The 20801-nt window shown below is 49.5% G+C and overlaps 1 protein-coding gene and 1 long non-coding RNA gene across 5 annotated transcripts in view; one reads left to right on the top strand and one right to left on the bottom strand.

Moving 5' to 3' along the window:
• Nucleotides 1-19559, top strand: part of LOC149278087 (secreted frizzled-related protein 2-like) — a 66945-nt gene extending 47386 nt beyond the window's left edge. Inside the window, exons 1-4 of one of the 4 annotated variants that reach the window (XM_089502300.1) lie at nucleotides 5301-5318; nucleotides 8480-9033; nucleotides 11296-11376; nucleotides 19039-19559. In XM_089502300.1, coding sequence (XP_089358426.1) covers nucleotides 5305-5318; nucleotides 8480-9033; nucleotides 11296-11376; nucleotides 19039-19388 — 999 coding nt within the window. In that variant the 5' untranslated portion in view covers nucleotides 5301-5304 and the 3' untranslated portion in view covers nucleotides 19389-19559. The other 3 variants (XM_089502301.1, XM_089502299.1, XM_089502297.1) reach the window with 3 other exon arrangements.
• LOC149278090 (uncharacterized) lies at nucleotides 4210-5798 on the bottom strand. The gene is made up of 2 exons (XR_016278785.1): nucleotides 5275-5798; nucleotides 4210-5019 (listed from the first exon to the last, which is right to left on the bottom strand). It is a non-coding gene; the product is annotated as an uncharacterized LOC149278090 (long non-coding RNA).
• Nucleotides 19560-20801: the final 1242 nt, after the last annotated feature.

Genomic DNA, 20801 nt, shown 5'->3' on the forward strand with positions numbered 1-20801 from the left:
ACATTGTAACATTCCAATCCTAATAAGCAAGCACAGAAGCTAGCCATCTATCTATCACCTTCTAGTACATTCTAACTAACCAATATATATCAAACCCATTATGTCCTTAATCAACTAATATCTAAACAAAACCCTAAACTAATAATCCCTCTGACAGAACCCCCAAATGAATATATAAATGACAAATGAATATATGAATGCAGGGGAGTTCTGACATGACCCAGCTGTAACCAAATCCCTGTTTATCAGGCTGCAAGGACTGCAAGTGACCCATAGTTACTTTTGTCACTCCTTTACACCAGGCTTTATTCTCTAACAATTCCTACATTCCAATCATGAGACTCATCTCACCAGGTTTCAGTGATGCCTATTATATCATATTTGCTTTGCTGTACTAGGAGTTCAAGTTCATCTTGCTTATTTCCCATGCTTTGTGCATTAGTGTAGAGGCATCGCAGACCATGGGTCCCATTTACTTGCAGCTTGTGCAAGTTTTTTTGCCTCCCACTGTTGGGTCTGTTAGAATCCTGTTAGTATTCTACCAGATAGTGGTTAGTGTTGTAGTATAGTAGTTGCGGATGATGGGGCTTTAGTTGCAGCTAGAAATGTAGATAGTGATGTTTAGTGCATAGCAGGGCCAGGTGTCTTATCGGGTGGCCTTGAGGGCCTGGCTCTCTGAGCAGGGAATGTGCTTTCAGTTCTGTGGGAACCAGGAGGGGCTTCGCTTGGCGGGTTTCTGCATGGGAGGGGATTTTGGCTTTTGGGAATTCTGTTACTGTGTCTGTGGGAGGGGTGTGGTTAGTCTCAGCTAAGAAGCTGAGTGAGGCACATGTCTGATTCTGGATCTATCAATAAAGTGCTGTTGATTATATCAATCAAACTGACTGGTTGATTGTCTGGGATTCTGGGTGCTAACTCTGACAGTTAGTCTCAGCTCAAGTAGATGCCAGTGACTTTGCTATGGGCGCTGTGTTGTTGCAAAGGGACAATGAGGACAAACTTAGGCCATGTGCTTACCTGTCTAGGAGGTTCCAGAAGGCTGAAATAACTTGGCCCTGTTGGGAGAAGGAGGCCTACGCCATTAAACACGCCTTAGAAAGTTGGCGACAATTCTTAGAGGGGGCTCCTCAACCTTTCGAGGTGTGGACTGACCACAGGAACCTGGAGGCATTGCAAACTCCTCGAAAACTGACCCCCAAACAGAGGAGGTGGGCCAAGGACTTTTATAAATACAGGTTCAAGCTGAAATTCTTCCCTGGGCGCCAAAACATTTTGGCTGATGCACTGTCTAGATTGCCACAACATGAGGGGAAGGATGCAATCCCGCTGGAAACTATCTTTTCCCCTGAACAGTTGGGCTTGGCTGTGATTACTCGCAGCAGAGCCAAAGCTTCGACTCCACCTCCTACACAGACTAAGTCTGAAGTTCAGTTGGATGACATTCTGCTACGAATCGAGCAGGTGGCAGATGCCGATAACTGGCTACTTACACCACAAGGACTTGTTGTCTCGTAATGCTCAGGGCCTGTGGGTAAAAGGTTCTAAGGTCTATGTCCCAGCTTCCATGAGAGAGGACATTTTGAAGCTGTGCCATAATTCTAAAGCTGCTGGACATTGGGGTTATCTAAAGACTTGGCACAAGCTGCGCAACACCTATTGGTGGGAGGGTGTGCGTGCTGATGTTGAAGCTTATGTAAAGAGTTGCCCTGTTTGTGCTAGGGCCAAGCCTGTGGTGGGCAAGCCTAGAGGTTTACTTCACCCTTTGCCCACGCCTGATACACCATGGAAACACATTGCTATGGACTTTATAACTGATTTGCCTCCAAGTAAGAGCAGAGACACCATTTGGGTGGTGGTAGACTTATTTTCTAAACAGACGCATTATGTGGCTTGTAAAGGGATGCCCTCGGCTTCTAAACTGGCTGACCTGTTTATTTCCCATATATACAGATATCACGGTTTGCCGGATAAAATAATCTCAGATAGAGGCAGTACCTTCACCTCTAGGTTTTGGAGGGTGTTACAGAAGAAACTGGGGGTGCAGTTAGCGCTTAGCACAGCCTATCACCCCGAGACTGATGGACAATGTGAGAAAACGAACATGGCGCTTGAGAGGTACCTTCGGTCTTACACTAATTACTTGCAGGACGATTGGTATGACTTACTCCCTCATGCTGAGGTGGCTTTTAACAGTGCTGTTCATAGAAGTACTGGACAGTCTCCTTTTTTGATTAACTATGGGTTTGAGCCAAAGCTGCTGCCTGCATTGCCTGCTGAAAAGTCTGACCCTGTTTCAGTGACTCAATGGTCTGAGAAAGTCAAGGGGGCCTGGCCTATGATTACTAAGGCATTGCAAGACGCCAAGCGTCAATACAAAAAATATGCGGACAGAAAAAGGTCAGACGGTTGGGACATTAAGCCTGGGGACATGGTGTACCTGTCCACTAAGAATTTAAAGTCCAGGTTTCCCTCTACGAAGTTGGGTCCCAAATTCATTGGGCCTTTTCCTGTTAAGAGACTGGTAAATGATGTCACTGCTGAGCTCATTCTTCCCAAGTCCTACCGTCATCTTCACCCCGTTTTTCATTTTAGGTTGTTGAAACTGGATCGGAGCACGGGTCATTGGAAGACTACTGACTCTCAGCCCTTACCTATGATGATTGATGGGCAACAACATTTCGAAGTTTCTAAAGTTCTGGACTCTAGAGTGCATAAGGGCAAACTCCAGTATCTTATACGCTGGAAGCATTTTCCTATTGATCATGATGAATGGGTTTCTGTTGCTCATGTTAATGCGCCTGATTTGGTGGCTCGTTTTCATGCACAGTACCCTGACAAGCCTTCTCTTTCCTCTGTAACTTGATTTCTTGCTTTCCTATGCTTCTGCCATTGGGGGGGAGGGGGTTTTCTTTTCAGGGGGGCTGACTGTTAGAATCCTGTTAGTATTCTACCAGATAGTGGTTAGTGTTGTAGTATAGTAGTTGCGGATGATGGGGCTTTAGTTGCAGCTAGAAATGTAGATAGTGATGTTTAGTGCATAGCAGGGCCAGGTGTCTTATCGGGTGGCCTTGAGGGCCTGGCTCTCTGAGCAGGGAATGTGCTTTCAGTTCTGTGGGAACCAGGAGGGGCTTCGCTTGGCGGGTTTCTGCATGGGAGGGGATTTTGGCTTTTGGGAATTCTGTTACTGTGTCTGTGGGAGGGGTGTGCTTAGTCTCAGCTAAGAAGCTGAGTGAGGCACATGTCTGATTCTGGATCTATCAATAAAGTGCTGTTGATTATATCAATCAAGCTGACTGGTTGATTGTCTGGGATTCTGGGTGCTAACTCTGACAGGGTCCTTGCACTGTTTGCCTTGTTTCCTCTGTGTCAGTTTGACTATTTTCGCCATCCCTTTCGCCTTCCTTAATATTGTCTCCCTTCCCCTCGGAACTCAGTTTAAAGCTCTCCTGATCAAGTTCTTGAGACTGTTGGCAAAAACATTTCTTCCAACTGGCGTGAGATGCAACCCGTCTGTTGCAAGAAGTCCCTCCTCATGGAACCGCAGCCCATGATCGAAGAATCCAAATCCTTCTCGGCGGCACCATCTGCGAAGCCAGTTGTTCACATCTGCTATTTTCCTCTCCCTTCCTGGACCTTGCCCTTCAACTGGCAGAAGAGACGAGATGACAACCTGTACATCCATTCCTTTCAGCTTCCTACCAAGCGCCTCGTAATCCCTTTTGATGTTCTGCAGGCTGTGTCTTGCAGTATCATTGTTTCCCACGTGGACCAAGAGGAAGGGGTATTGGTCAGTAGGCTTGACCAGTCTTGTCAGCCTCTCTGTCACATCACGGATCTTTGCACCTGGAAGACAACACACCTCTCGAGACATCTTGTCAGGCCTACAAATCACTGCTTCTGTACCCCTCAGCAAGGAGTCCCCCACTACGACCACACGCCTCCTCCGAGGCTTAGCAGCGACTGTTCCCTCGGGTGGGACTCTCAGGCTCCCCTGCTCTGTCCCTGAAGTCTGTCCATGCTGCTCTTCTTCATCCTCCTTGATAAGGGAAAGAGCTTCGAATCGATTCTCTAGCTGCAAGCTCCCCGAACAATTCCTTCTTGGCTTACTTCTCTGTCTGACATTCCTCCAGCTGTCTGCCTCCTGTGTATGGAAAGTGACCTCCTGTCAGGCTCCTGCTTGCTGTCTCCTTTTCCAATAAGAGTCTGGGCTGCAAAAGTACCAACTTTATTGAAAATAGTGTACATACAAGAGAAGTGACTTCTTTGTCAGGAATGGAGATGCATAGTTACAGATGGGTTATATAGTCCCACCAGCATACCCACCCCCCTGAAGCAATAAAGGAAATTAATTGGATCAGTCTTTCCCGCCCAGTGAAGAATCTCCTCCCCAATGATGGAATGTCCTCCAGTCTGGGATCTCTGGCAGACTCTCAAAACAGTTAAGTTCTCACAAGGCGTTATCTCCTCCTTGCACCTGTGGCCTTGAAGCACAAACATCCTTCACCACTAGACTAAGTAATAATGAACCTTAACAGCCTATGAGTATATTTAAGCATGGTTATATATCCCATCATCCCACAACCCAACAGACATGGCAGCATTTAAAATGTAACAGCAACATATATAAGCATCATGAACATATTACCATAACATCCTATAAGCAATAACTCCTAAGGTTTAACTCCCCTCCCAACTCAGGAGCAGTCTCTGCCCGGCTGCTAGCTGGGTAACTCCCTAACATTGCAGCATCCCAATCCCAACAAGCAAGCAGAGAAGCTAACCATCAATCCATCACCTTCTAGTATAGTCTATCAAGCTAATATATGTCAAACCCATACTAACTTACTCTAAACCAACCCTAAACTTATAATCCTTATGACAGAAACCCCAAATGAATATATGACTGCAGGGGATTTCGGACACCTCCTCTGCGTGGGGCTCCTCCAAGACAGTTGGATGGTCCCAGGATCTGCACGGTGGGCATTTGGTCCTCTCCTCCCTAGAAATCCAGATCAAAATCTATAAGGGAAGATTAATTTGAATTATTCACAGGTGGCATCTGACTCCTGTCTTGCTATCTAAAAGGATTAAATATCCCCCAGCAAACTGCTGGAGGGGCTGCAAAGCTAAAGGGGCTTGTGGTGGAGCCCGGTGGGCTGGATTTTGGGGGGTGGGAGGATCTTTGGGGGTCCTGGTCTGACGCCAGACTCAAAGGGCACCTGCCAAAGTGCATACTTTTGTCCTGCTTTAGTTTTGCTTTTTCTCTTTGCTAACCTTAAACACTGAGGAGGGACTGCTTTCTCCATGATGGCTGCGCGGTTAGTGGAAGCGTGGGCCTTTGAACGGTTTGTTGGGTGGGAGAGCATTTGGCAGATGGGGATGGTGACGTTTTGGGGTGGACAAAGGAGGCTGGACGCGTGGCCAGAGGAAGGGACGCTTTCTATTGACCACGTAAATGACCGTCCACTTTGACGGAAACCTCTAGATTCAGAGACCTTCTTCTGGAGAGAGGCCTGACCAGCGTTTTCTTGAAGCCCCCCAAAGGCTGACCATTGAATGCTGCCCAAGAATGGCCGACCCTCTCCCCCTCCTCCAGCTTTGCTTTCCTCCTCTTCTGGGATGCCAGGCATGTCCTCTGCTGCTCCCTTGACAAGATGTTAAGATGCCATCAAAGCAAAAGGGACGGTGGAGACAAGGCCCTGAAGGGAGGCAGGAAAGGGCCCAGAAAGGAGCGGAGGAGGAAGGGCTGCTGCTTCCAGCTTTGTGGGCCTGGGAGGCTGCTGCTGCGGCTGCTGCTGCTGCTGCTGCTGGGCAACGTCTCCCTCCTCGGCCTCCCTCGGAAGCCAGCAGCAGCAGCAGCAGCAGCAGCAGCAGGAGGAGGGCTCTGGTTCCTGCTCTCTCTCTCTCTCTCTCTTCCTCCCTTCCCTCCTTCCTTTTATGGCCCCCTTCCTTCCTCCCTCCCTGCCCCCTCCTGGGGCCATTGCCTGCCCTTCAAAGGCGGAGGGCCAGCCCCTGCTGGGACTCCCACTGCCCTCCGCCAGGTAAGGGCCATCCAGGAGGGCCGGGGCTTTTGGGCAGAGGTTTCGGGGCTCCTTTCGGAGAGGAGCGCCCCCCAAACCCAGCCCAGCCTGGGAGCCTCTTCCCGGAGGAAGGAGCCCGCGGCGGGGCAGCGGAGGCCTGGCTGGCCTGGCTCGGCTCGCCGCCCGCCCGCCCGCCCCCCCCCCAGGGCCCCCTGGACGCCTGCAATGGGGGGCCGCTTGGGGAAGGAAGGAAGGAAGGAAGGAAGGAAGGAAGGGTGGGTGGGTCTCCCTTGCAGAGCTGGCCCAGAGAAGAGCCTCCGGAAAAGCCTTGGAAGAGAGGGGCTGGAGGGCTGGCCCTCTCTCCCGGGGAGGCCTTGGGCTCTGGGTCCAGAGGAGGGCGGCTGAAATGGTGGAGGGTCTGGAAAGCATGGAGCCCTTCCTTTCAGGAGAGACTTAGGCAGCTGCTGGGGAGGTTTAGCCCGGAGGAGAGATGGGTTAGGGTTAGGGTTAGACACGAGAGCCATGTTGAAATGGACCAAACCAACAAAATAATAATAACAATAATAACAACAATAACAATAATAATAGTGATGATGGTTTGTTTATGTTTCTCGCCTCTCCCGAGTGGATCGAGGTGGAATTACAACCAATGAACTTCAACAGGGAGAAATGTCTATTCTGTTCTGCTCTGGTCAGGCCCCACCTGGAATAATAGTGTGTCCAGTTCTGGGCCCACAATCCCCCCCCCCTTGAGAATCTGGAGCCCTGTGTCCAAAGGAGGGCGACTAAAATGGTGAAGGGCCTGGAAACCATGGAGCCCTATGAGGAACGAGAAGAGACAGTTAAGAGGTGATATGATATGAGCCCTGTTTACATACTTGAAGGGATGTCACATTGAGGAGGGAGCAAGCTTGTTTTCTGCTGCTCCAGAGACTAGGACCCAATGGAGCAATGGATTCAAGCTCCAGGAAAAGAGATTCCAGCTCAACATTAGGAGGAACCTCCTGAGAGTAAGGGCTGTTTGACAGAGGAACAGACTCCTTCCTCGGAGGGTAGTGGAGTCTCCCTCCTTGGAGGCTGCCTTCAAGCAGAGGCTTGATGGCCATCTGTCAATGGGGATGCTTTGATTGTGATTTCCTGCATGGCAGAATAAAGGGGTTGGACTGGATCAGGGCCCTTCTTGGGGTCTCTTCCAACTCTATGATTCTATGATTCTATGTCAGGCACTGCATTTAGAGCAGGAAAACGAAATGCAGAGATCTAGGAGGATGGGGGCAGCTGGCTGAAGAAGAGACTTATTCGTGTGAAAGGGATCCTGGAGTCTAAGTAGAGCACAAGTTGAACATGCGATGCGACAGCTAACAAGGCCAATGTGATCCTAGGCTGTATCAATAGAAGTATAGTGTCTAGATCAAGGGAAGTAATATTCGTTTTCTTGCCCAAAGTGCAGTATCTTACATTCCTCCCTGTTGAAATTCATTTTCTCATCTTCATTCTCTGAAGATGCCAAAGCCACGGATGCGAAACGTCAGGAATAAATTCTTCCAGAATGTGGCCACAGGGCCCCAAAACCCCCACAAAAGTCTATTGATTGTGTTAGCCTTGGCCCAGCTTCCTAATCTCTTTGGGTCGTTTTGAATGTCTCCCCTCTCCTCCCAATTTGGTGTCCTCTGCAGTTCCCATCAGCATGCCCTCCTCTGTCCCTTCCTCCAAGCCATTACGTCTCCTTAGTATAGCACAGCTTGCTGCTGCTGTCCAATCGTCCGGTGCGACGCAGCCCTCTGAGTGTTGCACCGGGACACTCGGCCCTGGGAATGTGCCGGGTCACACTCACTCAGCCTCCGAGGAAGAGCATGGCAGGACTCCTCCGGGTTAAATCTTGCCGAGGGGAAAGTCCTGTTGAACGAGAGGGATCTCGCCATGTTTTTGGGGGCCTGTGCAGGGCTTTGGCCACTGGACTGGCTCTCCAGGAGACCAGGGCCTCCGCTTGGCCATGGCCAGTCACGCTCCCTCAGCCTCAGAGGAAGCCCAGCGCAAGTCTCCTCCGAATCGTAAAACCTGCCCAGAAAGCCCTCTGAGAGGTAGCATGGTGCAGTAGTTGGAGTGTGGGACTGGGGTTCCCAGATTCAAATCCCATTCAGTCATGCAGACCACACTCTCTCAGCCTCAGAAGGAAACAGAGGGCAAACCCCCTTGGAAAAATCTAGCCAAGAAAGCCCCATGAAAGGTTGGCCTTGCAGTTCCTGTCAGTCTAAACGGATTGGAAGGCACACTTTACTTCCTTGTTTGCCAGAATATTGTGGGGGGCCTTGTCAAAAGCTTCACTGAAACCAAGATATGCTATGCCCACACCATTCCCTCCATCTACCAAGCAGATTAGTCTCTCCAGGAGACACAGGGGGCTCCCTTCCTTCTTTCCGGAGACCCACCGACCATGCTTGCCTATCTCTTGCCCCCAGCCTCCCGATGGACTGGCTCCGGAGACCCTTGGCGCTGCTGATGCTCTTGGCCTGGATGGGCTCCAGGGCCTCCTCCTCCTCTTTCTCACTGCCCACGGCCTTCGGCCACCACCTGCTCCAGCCAAGTGCCAGCCGCAGCGGCTGCCAGCCCATGCCCAGAGGCCTGGTCCTGTGCCAAGGAGTGGGCTACGGGGAGATGTGGCTGCCCAACCTCCTGGGCCATGAAACCCCCAGGGAACTCCTGCAGCAGGCGGCCGCCTGGGTGCCCCTCCTGGCCAAGCGCTGCCACCGGGATGCCCAGAAGTTCCTCTGCTCCCTCTTTGCCCCCGTCTGCCTGGACGAGATGGAAGGGCCCATCCTCCCCTGCCGGTCCCTCTGCCACGATGTCCAGGAGGGCTGCGCACCCGTCATGGCCGCCTTCGGCTTCCCCTGGCCAGAGATGCTCAACTGCACCCGCTTCCCCGAAGAGGACGACCTCTGCATCCCCCTCGAAAAGCAGCAGGGGCTACAGGAGGATGACCACCCCACGGCCCATCATCCACCACACAAGGAAGGTGAGTAGGAAGGAGCCCATCGCCCTCTGCGCAAGGAAGGTGAGTGGGTCCTCAGGTGCTGCCTTTGGCTCCAGGTGGCTTTAGAGTGGAGCAGATGGACACTTTGGCCTGAGTCCTGTGTGCCACGCTCCTGGGCCTCAGAGGAAGGCAAGAGCAGACCCACTCTGGCCAAGGAGACCCTGCTAGTACTGCTGCTATGGGGCTGGCAAAGGCACGGGGAGCCAGGCCAGGACTGTGGAGGGGGACCAGGGTTCGAATCCCCTGCTCAGCCCCGGAAACCCATTGGGTGACCCTGGGAAAGCCACACTCTCTCAGCCTGGAGAAGTCTGGCTGAGAAAACCAATAAGTCAGAGTCACATTGAAGCCACTGGACCACCCTAAGTTATGTGTATTTGGGAGCTGGGCTAGGATTTCTCTGGGAGACCAGGGTTCAAGTCTCTGCTCAGTCATGGAAAGCCATTGGGTGACCTTGGGCAAGTTGCATTCTCTCAGCCTCAGAGGAAGGCAAAGACAAACCTTACCTGAAAAAACATCCGGATTCACCATAAGCTGCAGTGAAAAGGGGGGAAAGGGCCCTTACAGAAGGGTTGGGCATTTTGTCCCAGTGTGCAATGCGCAGTCAGGAACTGGAGTTGCATCATGTTGTTGTTGTTTCATGTATATCCCACCTTTTCCCTAATAATGGGATTCAAGCTGGCTAACAACATTTTGAAACAGTATAGAATACAAACACTATGAAAGTTAAATGAAAAGTATAAAATATGCAATTAAACAACCATACAGTCAGCCCTCTGAAGCCACAGATTTTTATCCAGGTATTCAAGTGTCCATGCCTTTTATATACTCAAAAACTTATAAATACCCAAAAGCAAACCTTGATTTGCCATGTTGTATAAGGGACACCATTTTACTACTATGCCATTGTACTTGATGGGACTTGAGCATCTACAGATTTTGGTCTTCGGGGGGGGGGGGGGGGTCCTGGAAGCAAAGCCCAGCAGATACTAAAGGCCCCCATGGTATATTAAAATATTAAAATGCATTAAAAACAATAACAATGAAAAACTATACAGCTGGCCCTCCACGTTTGTGGCTTTGCGTTTTCCAGATCTGATTATTCGTGGATTTGGTTCATGTGTTCTCTCTAGGAGTCTCTGGGTCCTCCAGCGCAACTCTCTGGTCAGCTTCTGCCAAAAGCCGCTCTGGAGGACCTAGAGATTATTGTTCCCAGAGAGAACACTTCTTCAGGCGTCTGTAGCTCCTCCAGCGCAGTCCTGCGGTTAATGTCTGGCCGATCCTGACCATAGAGTTGCCCTGGAGGACCGTCCTAGACAGACCCAGAGAGGTGTTCTCTCAGACTGGGTCCCTTCCAGCCATTTTGATGTTTCGATCTGCTGCCGAAAGGAGCGCAAGGCTGGGGCCAGGCTGGCCTCTCTGGGGAGCAGCCTCCCCACCGTTCCCACTAAACCTCTCTGAGAACGGTCCCTTTGGGACGGAGGCGAGACGGGGCCCGGAAGCCCCAGTGGGCCTCTGTGGTGCCATCCTGACTGCGATGTGTGAGAGAAGCGCATGCACACAACGCACTCTTCAGATACACACATGCATAAGATGTGCCTGAGATGCACATGAAATGTACATTCGGCTTTGGACAAGGGTGCAAATTCTCCAGTTTGGATGGGTCCATCTCCAGTTCAGCTGGGAGAGCAACGGATTTCCAACATTTGCAAGGCTTAAACTGAGTTTGTTTCAACTTTGCAAAAACTCTGGAGGGTGTGTTTTTCTGTCTTAGATCCAATGCACACTACAGAATTAATCCAGTTTGAGGCTGTTTGAACTGCCCTGTTTCAGCACTAGGGAATTCTGGGAATTGTAGTTTATTGTGGCTCCAGAGCTTTCTGACAGAGAAGACTAAGAGTCTCACAAAACTAGTTCCCAGAATTCCCCAGCATTCTGCCAGGGCAGTTCAAGCAGTGTCCATCTGGGCCGTCCCTGCAGTGTGGGCTGGGCCTGCGTTGGCTTCCTCCCCCTTCCTTCCGCATCATCTGTGTCCAGTGTCTGCCCAGAAGCAAGAGGCCTGAATGGGTTATTCCTTGTCCCATTTTCCAAAGTGAGAAGCAATGCTCTCCCCATTTCACCTTGATCTGAAGGGGAACATTTGCAAGGCTTAAACCTCTGCCTTCATTCCCCAACAAGAAAATACGTTCTCTCTGTGTGTCTTTGAGCAACTCTTCTCCTCTCTCTGTGCCGTCTTTGCTTCTGCAGATGGAGTCTGCGCAGCTTGTCTTGAAGATGCTGGACATGGCAAGAAGGGGCTCCTGGAAAGCCTCTGCAGCCAGGATTTTGGTGAGTCTCCTCATCCTTCGTTGGCGAGGGATCGGCATTCGCGGCCGGTCGCGCTCCATTCGGAGATCGCTGTGAGGCTTATTTGCTTATTTGTGCCTGCGGTGCCTTTGTTTTGCCAAATTACAGTTGGCCCTCCACATTTGTGGATCTGACTTTTACACATTTGACTATTTGTGGTTTTGATTAATATGTTCTCCTTAGGAATCTCTAGGACTTCCAGAGAAATTCTGCTGAAAATTAACCATAGAGTTGCACCAGAGGACCTAAAAATTCCTAGATAAAACACTTCTCTAGGCATTTGTAGCAGATCAACCTCTGGCGGATGGTGACCATAGAGTTGCGCTGGAGGACTGGAGATTCCTAGAGAGAACATATTATTTCCCAGCAGAGAGGGTCCTGTCCTCCTGTAATCTGGTTTAGCTCCTCCTATTTGCTCCTGTAGGCAGGGACAATAAACAAAAGACCGGCCCCTATATAGGGAGGAGCTAGCCCCCCTGAGCCTCAGTCTTGTTCCTGCCTAAGCTCCTAGCAGGATGTTCTCTTCGAGCCAGCAAAGTTTTTCCTTTCCTCGAAAGCGGTTTGAGAGTTTCTTGGCCTTCCCTTCTTCTCCTCTCTCCTGCCTTTCCCCCCTTCCTTGGTGGTGGCTATGGCAGAGGACCCTGAGAGCATGGGTGAAGGGCCATCCTTAACCCAGGCTTCCCTAGCTCAGGGTCTGCCAGCTCAACAGAGGGAGCTGGCTTCAGAGGGAGACCCATTGGGATGTGTCTGCTGTTGCTCTGCAGCTTCTTTACTACAGCCTTGGAAGCATGAAGAAAGACTTCATATGGCAAGGGCTCCCAGGATTGGAGAAAAGTCTTGGCTTTGCCAATGACTCTCCCTCTCCTCCAAAGCTTCCCCCTTTCATGGGGGGAGCACAGGAGATTTCTGCATACAGCACTGCAGCACATGGGAGCCGTGGGAAGAGATGGTGAGGGGTTTCCCCTCCATGTCTCTGTTTCTCCACATCACCTCTGCCCAGCCTGTTTAAGGCCAGGGATCAGTGAGGAAACTGGCCAGAAGTCATGGAAACTTCCCTCCTCAGCATCTCTGCCCAGCCAGAGTTCAGAGGACAGGCCAGCCAAAAGCCATGGCAAAGGATTTCTCTGCATCACCTCTGCCCAGCCTGAAATGGCCAAGGTCAGAGAGGCAAGCCAGCCAGAAGTCACAGGACAACGGTGAGTACCAGGGGCCCTCTCTCTCTAGTCACCAAAGAACCTTTGCCAGATCTAATGCCCTCGCTCAGGGCAGGCATTGCCATGAGGCCTCTGCCATGACCATTGCAGGCACTATGCCTAGCATAAGGTTTGGGACTCTGCCAGGAGGGCAGATGGGGGCATTAACCCTTGGTCTCCCACTTCCTTCCCATCTCTGGCCCCAATGGCACTCAGGACCCTAACAGGTGTGGGGGATCCTTTTGCAGACTGGGAAACACATGGTGGTGTTGCCAGGGCTCCTGCACATTCCTTTTGAATTCTTATAATGAGATGGTGTGTAAGGAGGCAGAGGATTCCTCCTCCGTGTTGCACAGACACATGGCTGTAAAGGAAGCTGGACTTGGCCCAGCAGGAGCTGAAGCTTCCAACTCTAAAATGGTCTTTTTTGGCTGCCACAGAACATCCCACAAAAAGCACAATATGGCTTCATGTCCTCCCCAGAGAGAGCATGGCCTCTGCCACCCACTTCTATACAGAGGCTGGAGGGCCATCTATCGGGAATGCTTTGATTGAGAGTTCCTGCATGGCAGAATGGGGTTGGACTGGATGGCCCTTGGGATCTCTTCCAACCCAGGGATTCTTTGAGAGGCCACATGGATACAAATCCTCCTGTGTTCCCTCCCCAAAAATTACAACAACAAAAAGGGTTGAACCATTTGTGGATATCATGGGTGGAGAGTTCCCTTCACCCCCAATTGTGTTTGGCTGCCCCAAACCATGTCGCTCTTGAGAGAAAAGCTTGAGCGCTTGGCCTCTCCTTTCCATCAGAGATTATCCTTTCTCAGGACGCAGACTTACCTCAGGTAAATGTAGAGCCATGTCCCACAGCAGTCCCTCTGCCCTCCCCAGCTACCTATGCAAGTGGGAGGGAGTTGAGGACCAAGCTAGCTTCTATCATGCAGCCAGGTTACTATAGAGCCTGCCTGAAATTAAAAGGGCTAAGCTGTAAACCCCAGCCTGAAGTTGGGGCTGTTTTAAACATAAACAAAACAAAATGCCCTGTGAGTATCAGGGCTACACTACAGGCCATAGGCAGCTATCTACCCATGATTAGCAATGCTCTTCAGTCACTGCTAACTTAAGAGCAGTTTCCTCAGTGCTTGGAATAAGCCACTGCCCAGGCAGCCTCCTTTGATGGGGCAAATAAAGGAAGGGAGAGCCCCCACAGCAACAGGGCTGTGGGCTCAGATTTACAAGAGATACTGGTTAACCTTTCTGGTGTTCATTTTATTACTGTTAGCCCATGAGGTTTTAGTTGTGCTGTTTCTGCTTGCCCCCCTCTCCTTTTTCCAGGCCAGAGAAGATGCCTAGAAACTAATTCTTCAAGGGAGGGGCTAGCCATAAAAGCCACATGATGACTTTTCTTGCCTCCTCATGGGCCTCCATCACTGTCTCCATTAGGTCCAGAGCCTTTTTTGCCTTAGGTGAAACAGCCAAAGACATAAGATGAGCACATGGTTCTACCTCCTTTGTGCAAACTGTTATCAGCCATAGCACTTCTCATTAAGAGCATAAGCTTTAACAATACAGATTCGTTTAAATGCTAATAAACAGGGTGACTCAAGCAAGGAGAAGGTCTCTGGTCACTCAGCAGACCTCTAATGCTTACATGCATTGAGGATCTTTGGTAAAAACATCTCATATGAGGTGATAGACATATTGGATTAAGGTGACCAACCAAACTCCATTTTAGTGGCAAAAGGATTATGTTCCTGTTATAAAACACAGTGAACCTCAGTCAGCTAGCCTCAAAAGAGGTGGCTCCCCTTGCCTTCCCTTCTTTCTTGGAGAGATGTCTGTTAAAGGGAAGAAACTAAACAACAACAACAACAACACAGTTTCTTCCATGAGATGGTTCTCACTAATACAGGGGGTTAAGAAAAATTCTTATCAAAAACAAAGAGACAGACTCCTCTCCATGGGGGGAGAAACTCCCCTTCCTCCATGAGTGTTTTAAAACAATATAATCAGGTTTCTCTACCAAGGGGTTGCCTCTAATCCCATTCAGACATCCTACAGAGCCCTGAGGGGTCTGCCACAAAAATCACAATTACCTCTTACCTTGTCTAGATTGTTAAATTTTAAGTAAGAATGCCTGCTGATGGGCTTGCCATTCAACTGCTGCCTGGCTTGGGAAGCCTATTGTAACAGGATCTATCATGCATATGATGAATTGGGCTCAAGGCCATGAAGGTTCATGCTGCTAATCTCTTTTCTTTAGTGGTCTCAGGGTGCTGCAAGATTCCTTTGCATATTGTTGGGCATGCTTTGATTGTGATTTCCTGCATGGCAGGGGGTTGGTCTTGATGGCCCTTGTGGTCTCATCCAACTCCATGATTCTATGATTTTATGGTTATAAGGTTAGCTGCTGTGTGGGTGAGTGTCTTGTCCCTGATTGGGTTTTCATGGCATGGTCTGGTCCAAACAACACCATTGTTTACTACCTTTTGGGGCTGGAAAAACAGACTTCCTAGTGCCTATGCCTTGTTTTCTGCTAGCAAAATGCTCAGATTTAATATACCATACAGCTCCATATAGAGACTTACACCAGCCACCTATATGCCCACAGCTTTTATATATATATATATATATATATATATATATATTCCAAAAAACAAACAAAACAAAAATACAACACAGCAAACTATGATTTTACTATTTTATATAGGAGACTCCGTTTTACTATGCGATTATATTTTATGTGCCTTGAGCTTCCATGGAGTTGGTATCCAGGCAAAGTCCTAAATCCAACTCCATATCAAGGGCCCATTATACTATTTTAAATTTAGGTTTGTGTTCCTATGACAGATCCTTTTTGTGGAGAAGATTCTCTCCTCGAAATTAGATACCAGAGGGCTATCCTTGCCAAGCCCCCTGTTCCCATTTCATGACTCCTTAATCAGCAGTTCATTTAGCCGGGAGACCCCTCAGCCTTCATACAGGTTGATGATAGTCTGCTCCATGGAGTTGGGGTGATTTTTGAAGCCTCTAGACAAGTTCATCCTCAAAAGAAATCAGACTTAATTCTGACCACAGGCCCTGTTAACACAGAGTGCATCTGTGCTTCTGCATGGACTCACCAATGTCTGCGAGATAAAGGTTAATCCAGTGTCTTCTTTGCCTAACCATGGGATTAGTCTTATTTTACACAGGTTCACAGAGGTTCCAGTAAAGAACTGCACATTGTTTTTAAGTATTAGTTGGAGGTCAGACATTAACATTCCTCTTTCAGAGTGGTAAGTCTTAATTACTACAAATGAAATCACCTTAATATCACCTTCATTGCTATAACCAGTTGACAAGGTGATCAGTAATAGGCTGGAAGCTGCCATAGGTCCAGATTAGATCAGGTTCTATTCTGATTGATCACATAATCCACTGCTTAGGCAAGTTCTCATCAACTGCTTCAGGTTTTCAGTGGCTGACCTGCTATAGTCCATCCAAGATGACATTAAGAGGGGACTTGACCCAACATGGTTATAAGGCAGGTGTCTGCCATCACGTCGTTTCTGCTCCATACGAGAGCAGCTAGAATGGCAGCCATCCTCACATTAAGAGGCTGTTGAGGGGAGTTTCCAACAGGGCCTGCCCACCAGACATCGTTTTCCATCTTGGGATGTGAACACGGTCTTAAAGGCTCTGACGGTTGGGCCGATCAAGTCCCTTTGGGAGGCCTTCCTCAAACACCTCTCCCTCTAGGTCATTTTCCTCACAGCCATTACCTCTGCCAGATGGGTGTCAGAGCTGGGGCCCTGTCGGTACGTAAAGACTTGTATATTTTTAGGCCTGTCTCAGTGTGCCTTCGTCCAGACCCTACCTTTGTGCCTAGGGTCAACTCGGCCTTTCAGGTGTCACAGGACATTCTCCTGCCTTCATTCTGCCCCGATCCTAAGAAGGACTTGGGAAAGACCTGGCACACATTGGATGTGTGCAGAGCCCTCAAAATCTGCATCAAGAGGACTTCAACCTTAAGGTCATCTGAGATGTTCTTTTCCTTTCGCCTGGGCTCTTTGGGGTGCAAGATACCAGTCTCGACTCTGATTAGGTGGATCAGGTCTTCTATTCAAAAGAGCTACTGAACTCTTGATCTCACTCCACCCGAGGGGTTGATGGTGCACTCAACCAGGAGTGCATCTACCTCTGCGGCCTTGACCACTAGCGCCTCCCTGTCAGATATTTGCAGGGTGGCCACAGGGAAGTCGCCTTCGACCTTCATAAGACATTACAAACTGGACGTGTCTCAGTCCGCAGAGGCGTCATTTGAAAGGAGGTTCCTCCAACAGATTGTGTCGGGGCCCACAGTCTCCTAGCAGCACCTCCCTCCCAGTTCGAGAGGGCTTTTGTAAACCCCAGAATACAGGAGGACAGGACCCTCTCTGCTGGGAAAAGGAACGTTGGGTACTTACCGTGACACGTTCATTTCCTGCAGAGAAGGGTCCTGGCATCCTGCCCACCCGGGTGCTGCCTGCGGCCTCCGACCCTGCCTGCCTGTTGGTGGACCTGCCTTGTTCTTCTTCTTGTTGCTGGATTGGTTTTTCTGAGTTCTTGTTTGTTCTTGGACTAGTTTTTTTCTAAGGTGTTCTAGTTAACCCTTAGCTGATGTTACTAAAGTTCAGTTCCTTGACTACCTTACTAGTCGCTTGGCTTGTTATTGACTGAGGCTCAGGGGGGCTAGCTCCTCCCTATATAGGGGCCGGTCTTTTGTTTATTGTCCCTGCCTACAGGAGCAAATAGGAGGAGCTAAACCCAGATTACAGGATGCCAGGACCCTTCTCTGCAGGAAATGAACATGTCACGGTAAGTACCCAACGTTCCTATTCTAGGCATTTGTAGCAGATCAACCTCTGGCGGATGGTGACCATAGAGTTGCGCTGGAGGACTGGAGATTCCTAGAGAGAACGTATTAATTCTCTAGGCATTTGTAGCAGATCAACCTCTGGCGGATGGTGACCATAGAGTTGCACTGGAGGACTAGAGATTCCTAGAGAGAATGTATTAATTCTCTAGGCATTTGTAGCAGATCAACCTCTGGCGGATGGTGACCATAGAGTTGCACTGGAGGACTAGAGATTCCTAGAGAGAATGTATTAATTCTCTAGGCATTTGTAGCAGATCAACCTCTGGCGGATGGTGACCATAGAGTTGCGCTGGAGGACTGGAGATTCCTAGAGAGAACGTATTAATTCTCTAGGCATTTGTAGCAGATCAACCACTGGCGGATGGTGACCATAGAGTTGCGCTGGAGGACTAGAGATTCCTAGAGAGAATGTATTAATTCTCTAGGCATTTGTAGCAGATCAACCTCTGGCGGATGGTGACCATAGAGTCGCGCTGGAGGACTGGAGATTCCTAGAGAGAATGTATTAATTCTCTAGGCATTTGTAGCAGATCAACCTCTGGCGGATGGTGACCATAGGGTTGCGCTGGAGGACTAGAGATTCCTAGAGAGAATGTATTAATTCTCTAGGCATTTGTAGCAGATCAACCTCTGGCGGATGGTGACCATAGGGTTGCGCTGGAGGACTGGAGATTCCTAGAGAGAATGTATTAATTCTCTAGGCATTTGTAGCAGATCAACCACTGGCGGATGGTGACCATAGAGTTGCGCTGGAGGACTAGAGATTCCTAGAGAGAATGTATTAATTCTCTAGGCATTTGTAGCAGATCAACCTCTGGCGGATGGTGACCATAGAGTCGCGCTGGAGGACTGGAGATTCCTAGAGAGAACGTATTAATTCTCTAGGCACTTGTAGCAGATCAACCTCTGGCGGATGGTGACCATAGAGTTGCGCTGGAGGACTGGAGATTCCTAGAGAGAACGTATTAATTCTCTAGGCATTTGTAGCAGATCAACCTCTGGCGGATGGTGACCATAGAGTTGCGCTGGAGGACTGGAGATTCCTAGAGAGAATGTATTAATTCTAGGCATTTGTAGCAGATCAACCTCTGGCGGATGGTGACCATAGAGTTGCACTGGAGGACTGGAGATTCCTAGAGAGAATGTATTAATTCTCTAGGCATTTGTAGCAGATCAACCTCTGGCGGATGGTGACCATAGAGTTGCGCTGGAGGACTGGAGATTCCTAGAGAGAACGTATTAATTCTCTAGGCATTTGTAGCAGATCAACCTCTGGCGGATGGTGACCATAGAGTTGCGCTGGAGGACTGGAGATTCCTAGAGAGAACGTATTAATTCTCTAGGCACTTGTAGCAGATCAACCTCTGGCGGATGGTGACCATAGAGTTGCACTGGAAGACTGGAGATTCCTAGAGAGAACGTATTAATCAAAACCGCCAAAGGCAAAGCCGCCAATGTGGAGGGCCAACTGGACTATCAATGCGACACATGCACCTAGCACCCTGTGTTTCAAACCGTTGGCCTAACAAGTGCCTTCTCTGTCTCCCGCAGCTTTAAAGATGAGTGTCAAATCCGTTTCAGGGTCTGCAGGGGACCTGAAGGTGGTCCCGGAGGTCCATGGCCGGACCGTCTACAAGCAGAGCGGCTGGTCAGAAGAGGAGCTGAAGCGGCCAGTCCTCTGGCTGGAGGATGGCGAGGGCTGCTCCTGCCGGGCGCTGGAGGCCACTCCGGGGGCTGTGGTCCTGGCTGCGGGGCGCCGGGTGGCCGGGCGGCTGGTCCTCTCCTGGGTCCGGAGGTGGCAGAGAGGGGAGAAGGAGCTCAGGAAGCTCTCCCGGACCCTGAGGAGGCGGCAGTGCCAGGAACGGACCTCCTCTGCCCGACCCAGTGTTGGGTCACTGTAAAGTCTGGGCCAGGCCTTGGCCCCCCGGGCAAAGCCTGGCCATTCCCCCCGGAGTCTGGGAAAGATATCACTTTTTCTTTTTCTGGAGTGCAACTTCCAGCCTCCCCAGCCAGTTTCTTCCAATGACAATTTCTTCTGATGATGCCCAATAAAGCCTGTATGTACTTCCAAAGTATGGTTATTCTATTCCCAATTTGAAGCTGTTAGGAAGTTGGGGATCCTTAGCCTGGAGAAGAGAAGGTTAAGAGGTGATGTGATAATAGCCCTGCTTAAATACTTGAAGGGGTGTTGTGATGTAAGGTACCTTTAAGACACAGCCCTTAGTGATATCAGCTGTAGTATATCTATACTATTAAGAGGGTTGGAGAGGGATTGATTGTTCTCTCTTCCTCATCTCACTCTCCTGGGACTGGCTCTGCTCAGTAGCTCATAAATGAATAAACTTACTGCTCCTACTTGAAGATTGGAATCTGCGTGGATTCTTACAAGTTGGATTCCAACAGCAGACATCACATGGTGTCATACTGAGGAGGGAACAAGCTTGTTTTCTGCTGCTCCAGAGAACAAGAGCTGGAACAATGGATGCCAGCTCCAGGAAAAGAGAGTCCACCTCAACATTAGGAAGAACTTCCTGAGAGTAAGGGCTGTTCGACGGTGGAAGATGCTGCCTTGGAGATTGTGCTGCCTGAGAATTCTAAATACCCCTCCTTAAAACTGCAAATCCCAGAATGCAACAGGAGGCAGCTAGAGGAGTCAAAGTGGAATAGTAGCACTTTAAGAGTATAGTGTGATAAACATCTCCGTCTTTGGAGGTTTTAAACAGGGGCTGGATGGCCATCTGTCAATGGGATGCTTGGATTGAGAGTTCCTGGATGGCAGAAGAAGAGGGGTGGTTTGGATCAAGGTCCTTGTGGTCTCTTCCAACTGATTCTATGATTCTGCAGGGAAGAAGGGGCTGGACTAGATGGCCTAAGATGTTTAGCCTGAAGAAGATAAGGTTAAGGGGTGATATGATAATAGCCCTGTTTAAATATTTGAAGGGATGTCACATTGAGGAGGGAGCAAGCTTAAAATCACAGAGCTGGAAAAGGGCCAAGGGCCCTGATCCAGTCCAGCCACATTCTGCCATGCAGGAACTCTAGATGGCCATCCAGTCTCTGGTTAGAAACAGACGCCAAAGAAGAAGATGCCACCTCTCCCCAATAAATTGCCATAAATCTTTAAAACAACTCTTCCTTCAAATAGCTTGAGAGACAGTCAGAGCAAAGAGAATCCTATTTGCAGTAAGAAGAGGATCTGGGCCTAAGGGCTGCCTTGTATTTGTCTTTCTGTGTGAACGCTCTTTATCCTTCCCAAGGCAGGTCCCCAAAGAGAATAAAAGGAGGCCTATGGAAAGCCCCATTTCTGGCCCTGC

Source organism: Sceloporus occidentalis, unplaced genomic scaffold (assembly GCF_023333645.1).
Source record: "Sceloporus occidentalis isolate IW3139 unplaced genomic scaffold, rSceOcc1.0.p SCAF_201, whole genome shotgun sequence".
NCBI lineage: Eukaryota > Metazoa > Chordata > Lepidosauria > Squamata > Phrynosomatidae > Sceloporus > Sceloporus occidentalis.